Source organism: Drosophila ficusphila, unplaced genomic scaffold (genome assembly GCF_018152265.1).
Source record: "Drosophila ficusphila isolate 14025-0441.05 unplaced genomic scaffold, ASM1815226v1 contig_198, whole genome shotgun sequence".
NCBI lineage: Eukaryota > Metazoa > Arthropoda > Insecta > Diptera > Drosophilidae > Drosophila > Drosophila ficusphila.
Genome location: NW_025064092.1, coordinates 14,174,498 through 14,195,004, shown reverse-complemented (window position 1 = coordinate 14,195,004; position 20,507 = coordinate 14,174,498). Strand labels below are relative to the sequence as shown.

The following is a 20,507-nucleotide window of genomic DNA, read 5'->3' as shown; positions in this document are numbered from 1 at the left end:
GCGACTGGCAGTTGCAAACCTGTTACCCCAAAGTCCGTGAAAATACGTACAATATCGACAGCCCGCCGGATTGCCCGTCCCCGTGCGGAATCCGTAGTCCGGACTCCGTGTGCCGAGCCAACCGGCCGATGATGAAGATTGATAATGTCCGGACAGCCAGCGTCCGTCCGTGGGTTCGCGACCCGAGATGAGGTGCTAACGATGACGGCAAAGTCCGGAGATTGGCGGCAGGGGAACCTCAACCTGAGTTCTGGCCTGAGTTCGCATCGTCAACTGTCGCCAGGCGTTTGATAAATCATGCACGCAATGTACAGTGCAAACCGCCGAAAGGGGACGACAGCAGGCGGATTAAAGAGCTCTTTTACGTTATTCACGATAAAAAGACGCTTTCTAATCAGCATTTCCTAAGCAGCACTTCGGGAACTCCTCAGTTGGGGTAGAAAACTCATCGTCTCGGGGTTCTCTTGGTATTATATTCACGATTTCCAACACAAACTGTGGCCGAAATAAGGCGTAAGATAAAAGTTAACCTGGTGACAATTATGTTGTTTAAGCCGGAGCAGAGGTGACTACCCGCCGTTTTCTACAAAATCGAGGGGTATTCGGAGTGCCATTCCGCAGGAAACCTCCGATTATCTCTCACTCAAAACATCATTCCACTCAGAGTCAACAGAGTCGCCCCGTCCCTTATCCCCCGGCATATTCCCGTCTCTTTCGCCCCGGGGTCTTCTGTCTCTTTCGCCTCTGTTGTCGCAGTAACCAGCGTCAATGTCCGCCTTCAGTTGCATTTTGTCAGCGGTTTCGTGACGAGGCTTCGAGCGCATTACTCCATCAATTAGCACACGGGATATTTTTTTACGTGCCTGTTTTGGGTGGTGGTGAAAAGCAGGAAAACCAGGAAAACCCGGCAATGGGCCAAGAGGATCAGGAGCTGTTGATTCGCGGGGGCAGCAAGCATCCGTCCGCCGAGCATCTGAGCAATGTGAGTACACAATGTTGACATAGGAACTGCGATTGCAACATCCGAAAAGCTGCCTTCTGCGGCGTGAGAACGGCGGCCCAGAAAAGCCTAACCGCAATTGCGCAAGAAAATAAAATAAAAAACCTAAAATATTTAGTATTTAGTGCCTAGAGCTTAGAGCTGGATGCGATGCACAAAAAGAGGCTGGTGAAAGGGGTAACAACGCACTTTAACGCACATTTGGAAAATGGCTTTGGGAAACACTGGCATTTTAGGCCCGGGTGTAATTTAATCTGCCGCAAAAAGTGGAAGTTGTTTTAGTGGGTCTCGTTTATTGATGCATGTCCAATGGAGGGCTCTTGGATTGTTGGCTTTACGTGGTGTGTATCTGTTGCTTTCGGAGACATCTTGTATCTTATTCTGGGTCCATGCCTGTTTCTGTATCTGCATCTCCTACGCAATCTAGAGACCTCGTTCTCTGATACTGTACAATCTAGTCTTATCTGGGTCATTATTTGACTAGACGAATACCTCGGGCTTAGCATCTGATACCCGCCATATTTATGTGTATCTTGCCGCTTGGCACCTCGGTTTGTATAACAAACAAATACCTGGGTTGGCTGTATCTTTCTCCAAGGCTCTTAAACAACTTTAGCAAGTTTGAGCAGTCTGAGAAGTTGAACAGCTGATAGGGGATGCACTCCCCCTCTTTAAGGTAAACCGAATGTTCCACGGAAAATATTTCATTTCAATTAACACTGTTTTCGTCCCATTTTTCGTATTATGTAATTGTAGGTACTATTGATTTGCATCTATTATAAAGATATTTTTATGAAGCTGAATTGTTTCTTCCCGCAACTTGATCGAACCTTGCGCTAAATAATTGGCCCTCCGTCGTCGGCGGTGTGTTCGCATCAAAGTGAATGGCTCTCGAGTGCACTCATTAGCCACTGGCACACTCGACGAAACGGGGAACTCAGCAAATTGAGTCGCTTCTTCATTCAGTCGTTTCAATTTGTCAAGTTCATCAAAAAAGAGGCTCTTCCTCTTCCTCTCTCGCAGCAGAAGAAGAGCGCCATCTGGCGAGCGGGGGAGGCCCTTTATTGCCCAGCCACCTCCTCGAATTGCCCTCTTATTTCGTAAGTAATTCAAAAATAGCACGGCAAGTAAAAAGTAAGCAAAAAATTAAATAAATATGAAATGTAGCATCTTTCGTTGCTTATTCCCAAAAACCTGCGAAATAAACCATGACAGAGAGATAGAAAGGGACGGGGAGAGGGACGGCAGAAGGAGAAAGAAAAGGAAAACTTTTTAATAACATTTTTCAGCCTCATTTGTTGTGAAAACAATTTTGCCAGGTCTGAGACTGAGACTGAGACTTCCTCCCCCTCCCCCTCCCCCTTCCCCTCCCTCTCCTTCGCTCCTTCTCGCTCGGCTCAAGGGGTCTCGAGCGGATATTACATTTTTTTACGTCTACCTCTCGCGACGTCGCCAACTTTTTCCTGGCTAAATTCAGCCCAAAAACTGGACACGGACACGGAGTGCCTAGAAAAACAAGCTGGAAAAGCAACGCAGCAGAAGACAGAAGGCAGTAAAGACTCACGAGCCTTCAAATCGAAATTAATTACAGAGAGCAGATGAGATTTTTGAAATTTAGTAGTAAAACGTAAATCTGTAACATATTTAGATCAAATATACTTTTGTTAGATAGATATATGAATAAAAATGTTTTTTATTTGCTGTTATACACAAGTTGTATTCAGCTCATTTAGAAGTTTAAAATAAAAAACTTATACTTTGCCTAAATAAGAAATTTGTAATATTGTTCAGGTGAAATACGAAGCATATTTTGAAAGAACGCCAGGCGCTAAGTTCTTGGAATTTCGTCTAACTTTTATTGGATGTCAGCTTTCATTTGCCCCCTATTCCTCAAATTTTGCCTTCCTCATTTTCCCGATTTTTTTTGCATATCTTTTTTATGAATATTTATACAAATTATTATGAGAGCAGCGGTGGATAAAATGTTTTTCACATTGTGGGCATCGTTTGCGTTGTTTTTCTTTTTTGCCTGGACGCCAATTAGCGGATCCCTGTTATTTATGCTTTGCCGCAGGCCGACGCGATGGTAAGAAACCTCACAAATGGAAAACAGAAAATTGTTTATGAAAATATGCGGGGGGCGAGGGGGAGGAAGTGGGGGAGGTGTGCTGGCGGAAAGGGAGAGAGGGAGAGAGGGTCGATTTGACCATACCGCAATCGTCTTTGGTTACCGCTTTTCGAAAGGGAAGCCCCACCTAAGCGAAAACTGACAGTTCCGTGGGTTCGGCAATCACTTTGGCCCCCAACTTCTCCAAAACATATGTATTTAGAAAACAGAGGAAAAAGAATTCAACAGAATCCCTTTTCTTGCCTTTAAAAGTATTTTTACGAACGTTCTCCTTTGAGTTGTATTCCGAAAAAAACGCCATAAATGCTGAATGATTAGGCAATTATTCATTGGAAAGGCCTCGTTTGGAAAATCCCCTTCATAAGTTCGTAAATCGGGTAAATGGATTCAATTCCCTTCCAACTTGAGAAATTTAAGAAGCATTCATCGTGCGAAAGTCTAACTGCTCGTTCCACTCATCTATAAAGACTCCGAGTCCATATCCTGAAGCCAAAGACCCCATTTTACGGTCAAATTTCCCTAAAGTTTTATACTTTACTTATAAGCAAAGCTGACGCGGAGCTCAATGTCCTCGAACGACAACGACAGCCAAAGATGCCGGCGACTTACAGTCGCAATTGTATTATGAAGTGGTAACATGGCGGATCCCTGCGACGACCACCCACCATCCACCAACCACCACCCACCGCTCCCTTTCAAGGCCGTCAGCCAAATGCGGCTTATGGCCTGCCCTAATTTGCACATTTTAAATAGGACTCGTTCTGCCAGGAAGCTCGGCAAAATCGGGAAACTCGGGATTTGGACCTTTTTATTAAACAGATGGGCGCCCCTCGGTGAAGTGGGGTGTGGATTGTGGGGCGGATTCGGAGCAGGGAAGGCGGGAGAGGAGATTAGAAAGGCTAGCCAAGATTTATGCACAGACGCCCCCACTTTTATGGACGAACGCAGCGAAATTGAAAAGTCCCACTTCGCAACCGCTTCGAGATGCACTCGAAAAAATTATTCCCATAATGTTTATCGTGGAGGAAAACGAAAGGGTAATGATAAGGTGTGGGAAGGGTATCACTTCATTTCAATATAAATGTATCACACAACTATTAACGATAACATTCGCACCAATTTTCGAGGGGAGATACACAGGTTCGCAGGTTCTGGTTTTAACTGAGTGCCCAACTGAATCTCCCAACCCATTTCACTTTTCTACTTGGCAGGGGGACGGCGGGGCGGCTGCGCAGAGCTGCGTGGGCCAGGGCTACGGGTCGACCAAGAACTACGGCACCCTGCGCCCACCCAGTCCGCCGGACAACGGCGGCTCGGCGAGCGGCCAGCTGGCGGAGAACCTCACCTACGCGTGGCACAACCTGGACATCTTCGGGGCGGTCAACCAGCCGGGCTCCGGATGGCGGCAGCTGGTCAACCGGACCCGCGGGCTCTTCTGCAACGAGCGACACATCCCCGCGCCCAGGAAACACCTCCTGAAGAACGGTGAGCTTACCGTTGGGATGCCCTTACATCCCAAACCACTCAATGAGGCCTTATACCTCATTATAAAATACCTCTAGATGTATACGTTCCCTTTGTGAAAGTAATTCCCTCTTTTTCTGAATACAACAAATGCCAGTTTGCGGAGTGGCTTACCCGGGGGAGCTCCTGGCCGTGATGGGCAGCTCCGGGGCCGGAAAGACGACCCTGCTGAACGCGCTGGCCTTCCGCTCGCCGCAGGGCATCCAGGTGTCGCCGTCGGGGATGCGGCTCCTCAACGGGCAGCCGGTGGACGCCAAGGAGATGCAGGCGAGGTGCGCGTACGTCCAGCAGGACGACCTCTTCATCGGCTCGCTGACGGCCCGGGAGCACCTGATATTCCAGGCGATGGTGCGGATGCCGCGACACCTCACCTACCGGCAGCGGGTGGCCCGCGTGGACCAGGTCATCCAGGAGCTGTCGCTCAGCAAGTGCCAGCACACGATAATCGGGGTGCCCGGCCGGGTGAAGGGTCTCTCCGGCGGGGAGCGGAAGCGCCTGGCCTTCGCCTCGGAGGCGTTGACCGACCCCCGCTCCTGATCTGCGACGAGCCCACCTCCGGACTGGACTCCTTCACCGCCCACAGCGTCGTCCAGGTGCTGAAGAAGCTCTCGCAGAAGGGCAAGACCGTCATCCTGACCATCCACCAGCCGTCCTCGGAGCTGTTCGAGCTCTTCGACAAGATCCTGCTGATGGCCGAGGGCCGGGTGGCATTCCTGGGCACTCCCAGCGAGGCCGTTGACTTCTTCTCCTAGTGAGTAGAGCCCATCGGTCGCAGCTCCCCAATGAACCCCCCTGTTTTCTTCCAAATCTCCCAAATTTCCAGCGTGGGGGCCCAGTGTCCGACGAACTACAACCCGGCGGACTTCTACGTGCAGGTCCTGGCTGTGGTGCCCGGGAGGGAGATCGAGTCCCGGGACCGCATAGCCAAGATCTGCGACAACTTCGCGATCAGCAAGGTGGCCAGGGACATGGAGCAGCTGCTGGCCACCAAGAACACGGAGAAGCCGCTGGAGCAGCCGGAGAACGGGTACACCTACAAGGCCACCTGGTTCATGCAGTTCCGGGCGGTCCTCTGGCGGTCCTGGCTATCGGTGCTCAAGGAGCCGCTCCTCGTGAAGGTGCGGCTCATCCAGACAACGGTGAGTGGTTGCAGGAGGCACTAGTTAGTGTCTTTAAACCGAATAAAACACAAGCACAACACAGTCACAAATTCACAAACTGGAACTAATGAGCAATGAGTATCGATGCGATTTCAGATGGTGGCCATCTTAATTGGCCTCATCTTCTTGGGCCAACAACTTACGCAAGTGGGCGTGATGAATATCAACGGAGCGATCTTTCTCTTTCTGACAAACATGACCTTCCAGAACGTCTTTGCCACGATTAATGTGAGTTTTACCGTGTTCCAGCACAATCAATAGGCATTACTGAATTGAATTGAATTGAATTGAATGGCTGTGTACGGCATTTGATCCCTCGCTCCAGGTGTTCACCTCGGAGCTGCCAGTCTTTATGAGGGAAGCCCGGAGTCGACTCTACCGGTGCGACACCTACTTCCTGGGCAAGACGATTGCCGAACTGCCGCTCTTCCTCACCGTTCCGCTGGTCTTCACGGCGATAGCCTATCCGATGATCGGCCTCCGGGCCGGAGTGCTGCACTTCTTCAACTGCCTGGCGCTGGTGACGCTGGTGGCCAACGTGTCCACCTCCTTCGGCTACCTGATCTCCTGCGCCAGCTCCTCGACCTCAATGGCCCTGTCCGTGGGTCCGCCGGTCATCATACCCTTCCTGCTGTTCGGGGGCTTCTTCTTGAACTCGGGCTCCGTGCCGGTGTACCTCAAGTGGCTGTCCTACCTCTCGTGGTTCCGGTACGCCAACGAGGGACTGCTCATCAACCAGTGGGCGGACGTGGAGCCGGGCGAGATCAGCTGCACCTCGTCGAACACCACGTGCCCCAGTTCGGGCAAGGTTATCCTGGAGACCCTCAACTTCTCCGCAGCCGATTTGCCTCTGGACTATGTCGGCCTGACTATTCTCATCGTGGGATTCCGGGTGTTTGCTTACCTGGCTCTACGACTTCGGGCGCGGCGCAAGGAGTAGTGTGTCAATTCCCTAGTTAATGTTTTTTTTTTTTACCAGAATTACTATAGCGTTTTTTGTTGCCCCTCCGCAAAAGCCATTGTAATACTATTTCTATCAGCAATAAAAAGGTATGACTTATGAAAAATCTATGCGGTTTTTCATATTTTTTTCAAAATGGTTTGAGTGGCTAGCCTTTGATTATAACATTTTGTCGTTGCGCATCTGCGCCTACAGATGAAGTATACATAAAAAAAAAATAACTAAAAAACCAAAGGATTTACTTTAACGTACATCACTTCCAAACTTTTTCAAATAAAAATAGATTTTACACCGAACACCGGAACATGTTTCGTACACTCTCAAAAACTACAAACAATTCAAATCGCGCGCCCTTATTCGTACACCATAGTGTCGAAGTTTACCGCGACCATACACCCACCACGAAGAGCCGTTCACCTTCACCACACCACGTTTCGTTGACATACTCTCTCCCCACCACAGTTTTGTGTCTTTTTTTCGTTTGAGGACCGGTTCCGCACTATTCGGTTCGCTGTAATAGTTCCGAGTAAATCTATCCGTTGATTTATAAGGTAATTAAGTAGGATATATGTGTGCAACAGGTAAGTACAGCAATATTATTAATATTATTATCCTAGGAATTTCATGTAATTTTTCAACTGCGATTAACAACTTTTTTGCCATTTCATAATTCTTCAATCGGTTTTATTGCAATTAAGTTATAATAATTGTTGGCAGGTTAAACTTTAAACATTATTTTCCTTAATATTCGTTTTATTGTTAATAATTTTTAAGTTTTATTATTGTATATAGCTCATATTATTGTTGAGCATCTGTGTGATTTTTTGGAACTAGTTCGCGTTCTCTGCTTCTCTCTTTTGCCGCCGCTCTCTGGCTCTCTCATTTCGCGTGTCTGTGTTGTGTTTTTGTTGTTTTGGACTTTTTGTGTTGTATTTTGTATGTTTGGCCGAAGTATTTAAAACAAAAGTGCTGCGGAAATAGTTAATAACAAAATATTAGTCGTCGTTCGCGGTGCTGTATTCTTCGTGCTCTCCGCGAAAACGAATTTATATTTAAAGAATTTAACCGAAAAAGAGAACGCCGCGTTGTTTTGTTGTTTTTTTTTATTGTTAGTTTTTCTATTGCAAAGTCAAATTGTTGTTGCTGCTCTAGGTTTTTCGCTTTTCGAACGTGGCAACGTGTGTGTGTGAGTGCGAGTGCGTGTTTGTTTGTTGAAAAATTGCATAAAAATATTTAATTGATTTTTCACCGGTTTGTTTTCTAACCTCAAACACCAACTTCTTCCTCTTTTTCGCCAGCTGTTGCATACAACAACAACAATAATTGGAATTAACGAAACAAAAACAAAAGCAAAACACAGTATATAAGCAAGCTTAAACGGTAAATCGGCGATTAAAGCCGCGTAAGAGCTAAGTAACAGTAAACATGAATATCGATTCGCTAAAAAACGAGTGGGAGGAGCTCAACAAGGAGTACTCCGAGCTTGAGGTAAATATATTCATATAGTCGAAACCGAAATAGAGCAGTACACCCCAAAGAATACATACAATCAATTTACACACACACTCAACCACGCCGGTCAGCGTTGTTTTCACCTTGAAACACAGCTGCTTTTTTATACTCTTGCCCAATTCCAACATCATTCATGTTTTTTTTATAAATGATTATTAGACACAAAATATTTGTAGGAAAAATTTCATGAAACCAAGAAAAATACATTTAAATTACACTGAAAGTCTTGCCAATAATCATTTAAATATTAATATAAAATCAACAGGTCTTTTTACGTGTAAAAAACAAGATACAATGAAAATGCTTACAGGCTTTGGTTCACATAAACCATGATACCTGATATCAGTTATAGGAAGTTTCCATTCGTCATTTGAAAATGTACTCAATGATTTGTATATATGTTTGGTTTACACTCTGGCATAGAAACATCACCTTAGGGGTGTTTAACATTTTGCAGAAGCTGGATTTAACTTTTCCCCCCTTTTTTAACCCTACTTGGTGTGGCTTAACTTATCATTTGTATACCCTTTTTTCTTTTCACCGATGACCAGAGCTGCAACAGGCGGTACATCGAGCTCCTGGAGCAGCTGCACAGTCACCAACAAATCTGCTTCAACGAGATCAAGCATCAGCGGTACCGCATGAACCAGATAACGGCGTCCCTGCGACAGTGAGTATTGGGGTCATTGACCCCTAGAGTTATAGAGCCTCCGGTTCGGGCAAACTCCTTCGGAACAACCCTAACTACTAATTGTGTGAGGCTTGCAACGGGATGAAGAAGACATCTGCTACACTATACAGATTACATTTTGTATGTGTGTTTTAGTAATGGGCTTGATAGCACACCTTACTCAAAAACTCTTCCTCTTCAGTGTATCAAAGTGCAGTCACAGCACCACCTTATTTATTATTGTACTATTGTATATCAATTTAGGATTATATATCTTTCGTATTTCGTTTCGTACAAATCGTTTGGCAGCCTCGAAATTGGGGGCACTTCGAGGAGAGCCACCCCCTCTTGGGACCTTTAGCTGGGCGCTCTTCTGTGGGTTGTGTTGGTCGGTTGGAATTCGACTTCAATCAATTATAGCAGTCTAATCAGGCGAACACACGCATTTTAGCACTCGAGCACTTGCGGCGATAAGTGGGGAGAACACAGGTCTTGCGGCAATTAGTCAGGCTGTAATCAGTTCTTATCGGGGAGCAGGCAACAGTTGGTCGGGTCGCTCGGAAACAGTGTTTTTACAACTGTGTGTTTTCTTGTGTCTTGGCCGTGATAAAACTCTGATAAACCAGAGCCCGGAGTGCCTAGACTTTGGTCCCCGTCCGCCGGTTAGGTGTGCGGTAGATGTTCCACTACGACTACGGCTATGACGGTTCGATTCTGGTTTTATGGCTGCCTCATAAAAATAACTGTTCGGGAGAGGGGGGAGTGAAGTCATTTGGCCGGACTGCAAATTAAACCGAAAACTGCCCAGCTGACCAGCTAACCAGCTGCCCTTGACCCTCCGCCGTAGCCCCATGGACAAGCTCACCTGCACAACACGCAATCCCAGCGAAAACAATAATACAATTGTACGGGCACAGTGGGGAAAAAACGTCAAAACGGTCAAGCTTTAAAATAATTAAGTGGCAGTTTATGTTAAAGTGACTTCTTCGTTTTTGGGAACATGGTTTAGGACTATGACTTCTTCAATGTTGAATGATTATTTTTATGGAAAAAAATTTTGCCACTCTGTACTTCACGGTGTGACAACTTTCCTGATTTAAATTTTTTTCCCCGAAAATCCCAAATTGCATTCAATGTGACACCCTGCCGGAGTTTTTTGCAGGTTAAGAGCAAAGTAACAGTAACCCGGGCTTAACATTATTTTTATCGCGAATGTGCTTTTGGCGTTCATGCAAATCGGAGTCTCAACTTTGACCCACTGTGCGACCAAGGCCTGTTGCTTTTTTATTTGTTTTGAGCGCGGTTTCGCAGTGAGTAAAATAAAAATCGCTTGCACTGGCGCGTTTTTAAACGCTCTCGAATGTGGGGTACACAAATACACAATCTGCGCGGCGATGAGACAACGGATTCTCGACACTTTTATTAGGCGCCTTTGGTTTGTTTGGTTTTATGTGCCCAAGTGCCTTATCACACCCACTTTTATTTTCCTACTGCCCTTTTTAGAGTCGCGTGTCTGGCGTCACGTTGCAAGCGTTTGATGACCCCCTTGACCTCTAAAACGCATTCGGTCTTTCACATAAATTTGCAATTCTCTAAGTAAAATTCGACCGTTTAGCATTTTCAGAAGACTGCTCCTGAACCTGGGGAATGAATTTTGATTGAGACTTGTGAGTTGGTTTGTTTGTCGATGAAAATACTTCCAGCATTATTCGCTGAAATATTGTTTGCACACTAACGATCAAATAGCGCTGAGTTAGCTCGTTTTGTAACAATTTGGTTATATAGATCTCGCAACTGATTGTAATTGTAGAGATGGATGTGTGTGCATAAAGCTTTGAAGCTGTTACCATTTTTTACAGTATTTCGTGCTTTTATGAAGTTGTGCAAATTTTTTTCACTGATTCCTAAGTCAAATTTTTTTTGTATTCCTTTGCTAGAATTCGACGAGTATTAGTTTGTTTAAAGTAATATATAATTGTATTTGGTTGTAGGAAAAATTCAGCTGAAATGTACAATTGTTAAATTTTTTTAAATCTTGACTTTGGAAATTTTCCCTGGTCTTATCACTAAAAAACCGTCTACGGTGTCGGAATCTTACGATTCTTGTATACACGCAGAACAAAAAGAACAAACAAGAGACTTCATAGATTTTTGCTAAAATATTGTTACAGAACTTTTTAATTGTAATATATGTATTGTCAATTTACACGAAAATATAATTTTTTGGTCACGACTTTCTGACTTCCTAAGAGGTGATTCTGCTTGAAACAAAATAATCTGAAAAACATTGGCAAGTCATCATCGTAGACCGAACTGGCAAGGCAGAGCGTTCCTCTAAGCCTATATGTACATACTCTATGTACGTATAAAGCGGAAACTATTATAATCGAACCACTTTGTTTGGTCACCTCCGTATCGATATGGCTCGGGAACCGTTATCTATCCATCGGTTTCAACGGGGTATTAGAGGCGTTTAAAAATAAAACAAGCATTATACGACGGACGGCCTGATAAATGAACGGCCCAGTGCCATAAATCCACCTTTCAAGCGCCACATCCGAACATGGAACCCGCGTTTATGGTGACCGTTAATTGACCGCACAACCCGCCCACATTATGTGCATCAAGATTAAACTTTGACACTGGAAATTGCTTTTCCACTTGGTCGGTCCATTCCCTATTCTTCCATTTATGTGGCTTCGCAATAATTAAATAATCGTAAGCGAATAATATACAGAAAAGCCATGGGAAAAGCTACAATCTTTACACAATCAATAAACACGACACAATAACATGAATTCGAGCAAAGTCCAAACCTTTATTTTAAGTTAAGTCGAAGGTTGGTTGAACCACCTAGAACGATAATTTGGGTGCGATTTATTTGAATTATCTAATCGGGTTGGTTTTCTGTCGACATCAGTTCATCCAAATCACAAGCAAGTGATTATTTATTTATTACTTAACATATTTGCTGTGGGCTCCAGGAGTTAAATGAAGTTCAAAACTTCAGAAAAGGTTCGGTAAACAGGAAAAAGGATTGTTGCCTCATTTTACAGCCTTAAAGTTCACAGCAGCTACTTTATTTGTACGTATTATTTGTCTTGCGTGTGCTCTAGGTTCAAAGGACCCATTCCGGCGGAGGACAAGGAGAAGGTCGATGACCTGCAAAAGATGACCTTGAAGCGCAAGGCGCAACTGCACGAAATCGAGCAATCCTTGCCAGCGAAGTCCGGCCGCTACTTGCAGGTTAGTCCACATTTCGAAGTCCCGCCATAAAAAATGTAAACTCTCCTCAAAGTGGCGAGTGGGAAAGTGGAGTGAAAACGTAAAAAGTTATTTTCTGCGCGACAATTTGCGCGCCTTGTTATGGACTCCTGGACTTGAGACTTGGACTTGCTCTTGGTCTTGGTCCTCGGACTCCAACTCCAACTCCACAGCACACCACACACCACTCCAGTTGACTCCAGTTGCAACTCAACTCGACTGGTTTCGACTTGACTCTAAGTTGACCCACTGAAATCCACTTGCGTCCTCCGCACTCTCCGTTCCTTTGCAGATAATCCTCGGCGATGTGAATGTCTCGATTCTGAACAGAAACGACAAAGTTCGCTATAAAGACGACTATGAAAAGTTTAAATTAATACTCAACGTAATTGGACTTGTAATGGCCTTCCTCAATTTGATATTCAACTACAGGTAAGCCAGCCAGCCACTCGTTAGAGTCCACGGCATCTCCTCACTCCTCCGTTTCTGTTCTCGATTCCCATTCGCAGGGCTCTAGAGCTGGCCTTTATATTCCTGCTGGTCTGGTACTACTGCACGCTGACCATCCGCGAGTCCATCCTGAAGGTGAACGGCTCCAGGATCAAGGGCTGGTGGAGGGCGCACCACTTCATCTCCACGGTGGCCGCCGGAGTGCTCCTGGTTTGGCCCCAGGGCGAGCACTGGCAGATCTTCCGCATGCAGTTCATGTACTTCAACGTCTACATCAGTGAGTTCGGGCGGATCTCCCTCGCATATCTGCCTATAGCACTTATAGCACTTTCATACCTGCTTGACTTGAATTCCAGGCATCGTCCAGTACCTGCAGTTCGGCTACCAGAAGGGCCTGCTCTACCGACTGAAGGCCCTCGGCGAGCGGCACAACATGGACATCACCATTGAGGGCTTCCACTCGTGGATGTGGCGCGGCCTGAGCTTCCTCCTGCCGTTCCTGTTCATCGGGTACGGATATCAGGCGTACAACGCCTGGACGCTCTACGAGCTGGCCTTCAGCCCGGCGGACGCGCCGTGGCACGTGTCGGTGATGTCCGGCCTCTTCCTGCTGCTGTTCGTGGGCAACATGGCGACCACGTTGTGGGTGGTGCCCGAGAAGATCCGCGAGCGGGCCAAGGAGCGCTACCGCCTCCAGAGCATGGGCAAGTCGATGAAGCTGCGCAAGGAGTTGAAGGTGAGCGACCTCGGCGGCGGCGACTGGAACTTTCTGAAGCTCTGTCACATCCCCAACCACTTCAAAGGGCTCTTCGAGTAGAATAGGCAGCCGAAAGTCTCGAAAAAAGAAAACAATTCAAACCCTTTTCAAGGGAAAACCATGAAGAGCCACTCGCTTGAACTTCAGACTGTGTAAAATAGACAAAGACTGAATGTTTACGCTTTCACATATATATATATATATACTATATATAGTAAATTGTAACGCTTTAGTGTCATTTGCATGCTTTTTTCTTATATGAAACTCAACTAGGAACGTTGCTGTTCAATTGCACTCAAAGTAGTTTACGACTCTCAGATTTCAAGAAACAAAATTAGCTGGAAGCACAATATGAGATGGCTGCACCCAGCAGAAGATTTATTTTTGCCCCTACTCATGTTTTTCTGGTCTCCGTTTCCCGGCAATTTCCCGGCTTTTCATTACAGAACAGCGCCAGTGACTTGGACCTGTCGAGTGGATCGAAACTCTCGCCGACTGCAACTACGACTAATTCCATTGCGACTGCGACTCAAACTCCCGCTGATAAGAAGGAAATCTAAGCAAATTAAGGGTTCTGTTAAGCCTGGCATTTCAACATATATTTACTGTTTTTATTTTTTTTTTTTCCTATTTATTAACTTATCCCCTTGGTTTTGTTTCTATCCTCCCAACTTGCTTTCCTTGAACTTTGTTTTCCTTCATTTCATACACAAAATGTAGCACTTATGTACATTTGAAGCGAACACTACATAAGCAGAAAAACAACAATATTTAGTCATAACATACTTTTTTTCCCCTAATTGTAAGTGTAAAATGAGAAAATGAAACATTAAATGGAATCAAAGTGATCTGTTTGTTTACTCTATTTAAGTTTCAAATAAAATCAATGTGGAAACAGAAAAAGACAAATAAATAACAAGTGGTAAAAACAACTATTTTCATTCGTACTTATTGGTGATAGCAGTTTGGGTTTCAACTTGGCCAACAAATAGTGTTCAGCAGGCTGGGGTGCAAGTGATTTTAAAAACTCGCAGGCGACGTGGTGACAAGGCTTAGGTGATTGCCTTGTTTTACTGGAGGCCATTAATGCGGCCCCCTTCTGGAAGCCTTCATCTCGTGGAAGGGAAGGGGAACCCTGGCCCTTCCGAATTCCCCCACATTCTGTGCAACAAAGGCTCGCCTCCTGCAATGCGGCAAAAAGCGGCGCGGTTTTTGCAGCTCCATTTTGCCGTCGCCCGCCTCGACCGCAAAAACCACAAGCCCAGTGACTCTGTGTGAGTGCGTCCTACAAGTGGAAAAAAACTGTTCAGAAATCCAAGTCCATGCTAAGTCTGCTCCAAAACGATGCTGATCATACAGGTTAGCTCAATGGAAAACATTTATTAATTATCCACTTTTGAATAGGGTCCGAAGCTACCAAACAAACTGAATCCTTAAAGAAACATTCAACGATTGCAAACTCTTCAATTGGCGAGAAAGTACGTGGGCTTTTCCGGCAGTGCATTTCGGTCCCGGGCTCGGGATCCCGGGATCCTGGCCGTTTTGCTTGTCTGCGCTCTGCCGCAGCCTAATTTGGCGAGAGTTCATTAATTGCGTAAACGGCGCGCGCTTTTAATTATGTCGAACGTTGGGCGGTGGACGGTGGACGGTGGGTGGCGGTGCTCCCCGTATTTTGTGCATTTGTGGCACTGTTTGCATTGTTGTTGCCAACCGACTGCCCCAACAAGCGACCACCCAAATCCAAAACCCGTCTGCCGTCTGCCGCCCTCTGTTTTTCTGCGGCAAATGGCAACAACGGAATTTACGACTTTTGGTCAACGCAACCGCAGCGACCATCAAAGAGGAAGCAACAAGGGTTACAGAAGGGCCGTGGTTCGGATTCGGGGTGGGGTTAATGGAACCCCCCCTGCACGATTATCATTTATTGCAACCGCATACGCTGGCAGCGGAAAATGCCGGACGAACCGGGCATTGTGAAAGCGGGTAATTCGTTAATTTGATAAGCAAACGCCATGTGCCATGTTGCGCCGCCGCCGATTGAAAATCACGCACGGTCCAATCAAAAAAACACACGCCACATGAGGAGGCAAACTTTGGGCGTCGGGTCAGTTCTGCACTTCTGCAATTGATAATGCCAATGGCTACACTCGTGTTTGACCGGGCAAGCTGGGAACCCATAAAAACCTCAACTTATTTGAGCTGATCATTAAAATGCGTCCTATTTCACTGTATATGCGATCTATTAAGGAGCAGCATTATTTTTGGATACAGTGAGAGTGAGTGAGCATGACGAAGAGTCGGCCCAAATTGGTCGGGAGCAGCTTTCATTGAGCCAAGCCACATTTTGCGTGGGTGCTGACAGTCCTGATTTCTGATTTAATTTATGCACGAAAAATCGCACTTAATCAGCAATTGATTTACGCATCGCACAACGCATGCCAAGCGAAACGTGAGCGTAAAGTTCGTGGTGGTAATTGTGCCTTCGCAAAATATTTGAACTCATTGTTACATTTACTCGATTCTACTTTGAAATCCAAAACTGGACTTCCAGAACCCATAACTTCGTCAATTTCAATCCGATTCCAAAGTGGAATCGCCAACTTCCTTTCTTGTCTTTACTTAATTTTTAAGTACCTTAAGAATACAGCAAATTTAAAAAACAAAACCCCTCTTGTTTATTTTGCATGTGTGCTATCCATACATTTTATTTGTGCTTGTTTTGTATGCAGACTATTTATATAATTATATAAATATATTTGTATTTATACATACTGGCTTACATTTAGCATTGCACGTTATCCAGAGACAAAAGATGTTCTCAAACAAAAAATACTCAAAACTAAATGGAAATTTTCAAATCAAATCAAACGAACACAATACGGTGAACAATAATAAAATACGGGCAGGCAAAGGCAATTTGTGTCTGCTTAAAATATGAATATAAAAGCTTGCACATGCGACTATTAATAATTGAACAGAATAAAAAATTAAATTAATTTTGAAATTAAGTTTCGGCAACAATGAAAATGAAAATGAATTTAGGTAGCAAGGGACTGGAAGAATGGGAAGGCGAAAAAAGTCATCAAAAGGAAAATTCAATTTCCAAAAGAGCCAAGCCAAAACTTTTCAGCTCGGGAGAAGTGAACAAATTGAAAGAGATAAAAGAAATGGAAAATTAAATCGAGCAATCAAATGAGCATAATAAGTTAATCAAGAACTTTGCCAGGATCAATGGGCCAGTTTTTCTGACCCTGCTTCACCGCCCCCGCCCCCTTCTACGTGTTTTTTGTCATTTCCCCTCGGCAAATTGAAAAGGAGCGAACAGGTTGACATACAAGCAAATAAATAAATGCACTCAACTATGTAATATGGCCAACAACAAATGGGCGGAGGGCTTCGAGGGGTTCGAAAGGGGTTCGAAGGGGATGGGTTGGGTTGGGATAGCCACGGTCAGACATTGTCTCTCCCGAAAACCTCCTTTGGCTTCCGTCGAGCAGCAAATGTAGCGTAAAATCGTTAGTTTCGTTTTGGCCCGGTCCGGATTTTGAACCACGTAATCAGTCGCTTTTCCGCCTGGAACACCCCCCCCCTTTCCCCCCTCTTCTTCACTCTCGTCTCTTCTGTCTGAGCCTGATTTATAGCCGACACACGATTTTTGGCTGGCAACAAAATGTAAGCAGCATTTCTTCGCCTTTGGTCCGCCGGCAACAATTGAAAATCAGATCAATGCACCATGATACAGGAGTCCGCATGCCGAACAGGATCGAGGAAAGTCCTGCGGAGCGAAATTAAAAGCCCACACCCCTTTCTGCAGGCAGGTTTGCCTTCCGAATCGTTAATTGAATTGAATTTAAAGCCACGATACACAATTAAGGTGAACAGTCTTTAAAGTTTAGGTACAGTTCATTTGGGAGTTCATTTGGGAGTTCATTTGGGAATTCATTTGTATGTCCTGCAGATAGTGCATATATTTGAACGCAACGACACTTGTTCAACTTAAACATTTGCGAAGGGTAACCGCCATCCAACATGGGTCACTCGGCCTGACTCGGGCCAATGTAAGTGTAATTTATTAAAATTTGTTAGCAGACACAAAACCAACCCGTCACAAAAGACCGCAGCTCCTCAGTGCCAAGAGCTTTCTCAGTATTTTACCAAAAAAAAGTTTGGGTTACGCTTTTTGTCACTTGGTTAAAAGTCTAACGTTTTTTCCTTGGTTGGAATTCAATTTTCCCTTTAAATCGTGCGCCTTTTGGTGTGTTGAATTACGACTTCTGTACTCTTCTCTTTTTTTTAACTGTTTACAAAATGTTTTAATATTTACAAATAAATTTCAACAACGCTTGTTCAGATTTAAAACAAGATATAAAAAATTTCCCTATTTTCAGATGCTTAAATTCCGATAGACAGAGTGTCCAAAATTCCGCCGATAGCATATATTGGCTCTGTACTTTTAATTGCTGACAGACTTTTGTCATGACCAGGGACAACCCACAGGGAACCCCCTCTACAACGACCCCCTGCATTCGCAATTTTTCTGGACGTGTTCCTTTTTTTTTTGCTGGTGGTCGAAAAAAGTTTGCAGCTGCAACGGTTCGCGGTTGCATGCTTAAAAGTTTTAAGTGCCCCGCTCGACCAGCCACCAGCTACCACCCACCGCCTTCCGCTGCTTCCCCGATTTTCCAACCGTTTTCCAACCGATTTCCCACTGCCTCCCTGATTACCCTTGTTCCGTTGCTTCGGTTTTCTATTAGGCATCCCAGGCTCGTCTCATTTGTTGCCTATTTGTCCATGGCTTCGTCGCTTTCCCTCTACCTTCGCTGCGTTTCCCTCGCCACTTCTCCCTTCGCGGGGACATCGTAAAAATGCCAATGAGCCGACCTGAGCGAGCGGCCTTAAAAACTTTTCTCATTTATCAGGCGATGGGGAGGCGAGGGAGGGCACCTTTTGCCTTTTGCCAGCGCCTATGGATGCAAGCACCCACCCACCCATCATCCACCATCCTCCATCCTCCATCACACACCCCAACCCCAACCCCAAACCCTTCACTGGCGTCGGGTAAATTGATTGTCGCCGCCAACGAACTTTGATGGTTGTTGGTAGGTCCCTCACTCACCTCAATCGAGCTGAACGTGAGGGGCACTGGAAAATCCATTTCTCCAAATGAACTTTTCATTTTTAGCTGTGCGAGGAAGGTACATACTATACCATATAGCTAATGTTTCGAGCTCTGCAAAGGGTAAAGAAATGGTGAAAATAAGGCCAGTTCACACACCTTTCCCCTGATCGCAATTCCAGCTAATTTTTTTAATTATTCCCTTCACAATTTTTGTTTCAGTGCAGCCAGTACAGTTTTCGCACGCCCAGTACTTAATTGTAGTAGTTTCCACCGATATTTCCCGCCCTTCTCCGCGCCCTTTGACACTCTTTCCGGATTTTTAAAAACGACAACAATGGCCGGCAAGTGGGAAAAGTTTTTAGGTCAGCGAAGGGCGTCAAAGGGTTAAGGGCTCCGAAGGGCCGTCCGAACTGCAGCTGAAGTTGGAGCCGGTTGGTTAATGGTCAGGCAAATGAGCAAACTGGGCAGGCGGGTAATGAGCACCAGCAAAAGAGTTGGCCAAACTCATTTATACACAAATATGGAAAAAAAAAAAAAAAAAAGGCGGCAAACCTAATTTTTGACAATTAAATCACATGCAAAGTATATTAGTTAATAGTAGAAATATTAAGCAAACAAAAAACACTAAAAAAAATGTATTCCTTACATTGCTTTCGTCTCATATTTATTTTTAAGCTGTTTTAGGTGCAACGTGCTTAAACTCTCTGCTTTTTACTATTAACCTTTAGTTGTTTACCCCTTATACGTATTTCAATTAACCCGCAACGATCGCCGTGGCCATTCGGTGAGGTTTTTGCTCCGTACCAATTCCTTTTAATAAATATTCGCACATTAACGAAAACTCATCGACATCAATTTTGGGAAAAGACCCTTCCTGCCACTTTTCCTCTTCGGGTTTTCCAACTTTCCACGCATTTGCGCAGCGCTAATGGCGAAAACAATAAATTTCCAGCCATTCAGCCATTCAGCCAACCATCGCCGTCGATATCTCTTCGATCCTTGTATATATTTCGTTATTTCGGGATTTTTTTAAAATTACTTTCGAGCATTTAAAATGCGGCAAAATGAATTGACAGCGATTTCCGTTGCTGGGCGGCAGACGCCTTTAGTTTAATTATTTGTGCAGTTTAACCCGAGGTATAAAGGAGCCACTGCTGCACACATGTGTCAATTAATTATAAAAAAGTATTCACATTTATTTCGGCGCCGTGGAATGGAGAAAATAAAAACAAACAAGGGTGTGCACACAGGCAGGAACACACACACACACACACTCGCACACATTTTCATAATAAAGCGTTAATCATGTTGACGTGCCAATGTTCGCCACTTTCTCTCACAGGATACCGCCCCAATTCAATAAGGCTCAGCTCGAACTAACAGGATTTGGGGAGAAATGTCTTAAAGCCTTAAGGTACATAACAGAAACGAATTCGAAACGAATCCCTTCGCCAAAGGGATGGAGAGTCCTGGACAAGTTGAAAACACTAGCGCTTAACAAATGTATCGAAAATAATATTGTAGGAAAAGTAAAAATAACTAAGTCATATACAGTCGGTCTTCCATACGGGGAATACTAATTTTGTTCCAGGAAACTATACCTTACGAGGTATAGACCATTTTATTACAAAGGCGAATATTAGAATGGAGTGTTGACATTCCAGGGGGCAAGGCAAGGATCTTCATGCAAAGTTGCAATCTTGGCAAAGTCCTGACGAGGTCGCCAAAACGGGGGACACGTGGAATCGTGGAACTGTGGAACTGTGGCGCTGTGGAAGATTCAACGAGCCAACAAGGACAGGCGGCAAGGCAAACAAACAAACAAACCAGCCAAGCAAAATAAAAGCAAAAACAAACGACGTCAAACAGAAGCAACAACTGGAAGCTTCCACACACACACACACGCATACACACACAGCCAGCACTTTCCTTAAAGAGCGCTTGATGGACGGACAAAATTCG

General features: G+C 45.0%; 2 protein-coding genes across 3 annotated transcripts; both read left to right on the top strand.

Annotated features, from left to right (window-relative positions):
- The first annotated feature begins 799 nt into the window (after positions 1-799).
- Positions 800-6,881, top strand: LOC108097265 (protein white). Its single transcript, XM_017199461.2, is given in 7 exon segments — positions 800-982; positions 4,340-4,613; positions 4,750-5,172; positions 5,175-5,403; positions 5,476-5,791; positions 5,909-6,040; positions 6,138-6,881. Coding segments are annotated over 7 exon segments (2,061 nt in total). The 5' UTR covers positions 800-910; the 3' UTR covers positions 6,753-6,881.
- A 788-nt stretch (positions 6,882-7,669) lies between these two features.
- Positions 7,670-14,274, top strand: LOC108097266 (transmembrane protein 120 homolog). 2 transcript variants are annotated; one of them, XM_017199462.2, is made up of 8 exons: positions 7,670-7,959; positions 8,072-8,261; positions 8,837-8,955; positions 12,072-12,201; positions 12,512-12,651; positions 12,729-12,946; positions 13,026-13,405; positions 13,873-14,274. In XM_017199462.2, exons 2-8 carry the CDS (start codon positions 8,199-8,201, stop codon positions 13,984-13,986), a joined length of 1,164 nt encoding a protein of 387 aa, XP_017054951.1. In that variant the 5' UTR covers positions 7,670-7,959; positions 8,072-8,198; the 3' UTR covers positions 13,987-14,274. The 2 variants fall into 2 exon arrangements, with proteins under 2 accessions (XP_017054951.1, XP_017054952.1); XM_017199463.2 differs by having other exon boundaries at positions 7,670-7,969.
- The last annotated feature ends 6,233 nt before the right edge of the window (positions 14,275-20,507 follow it).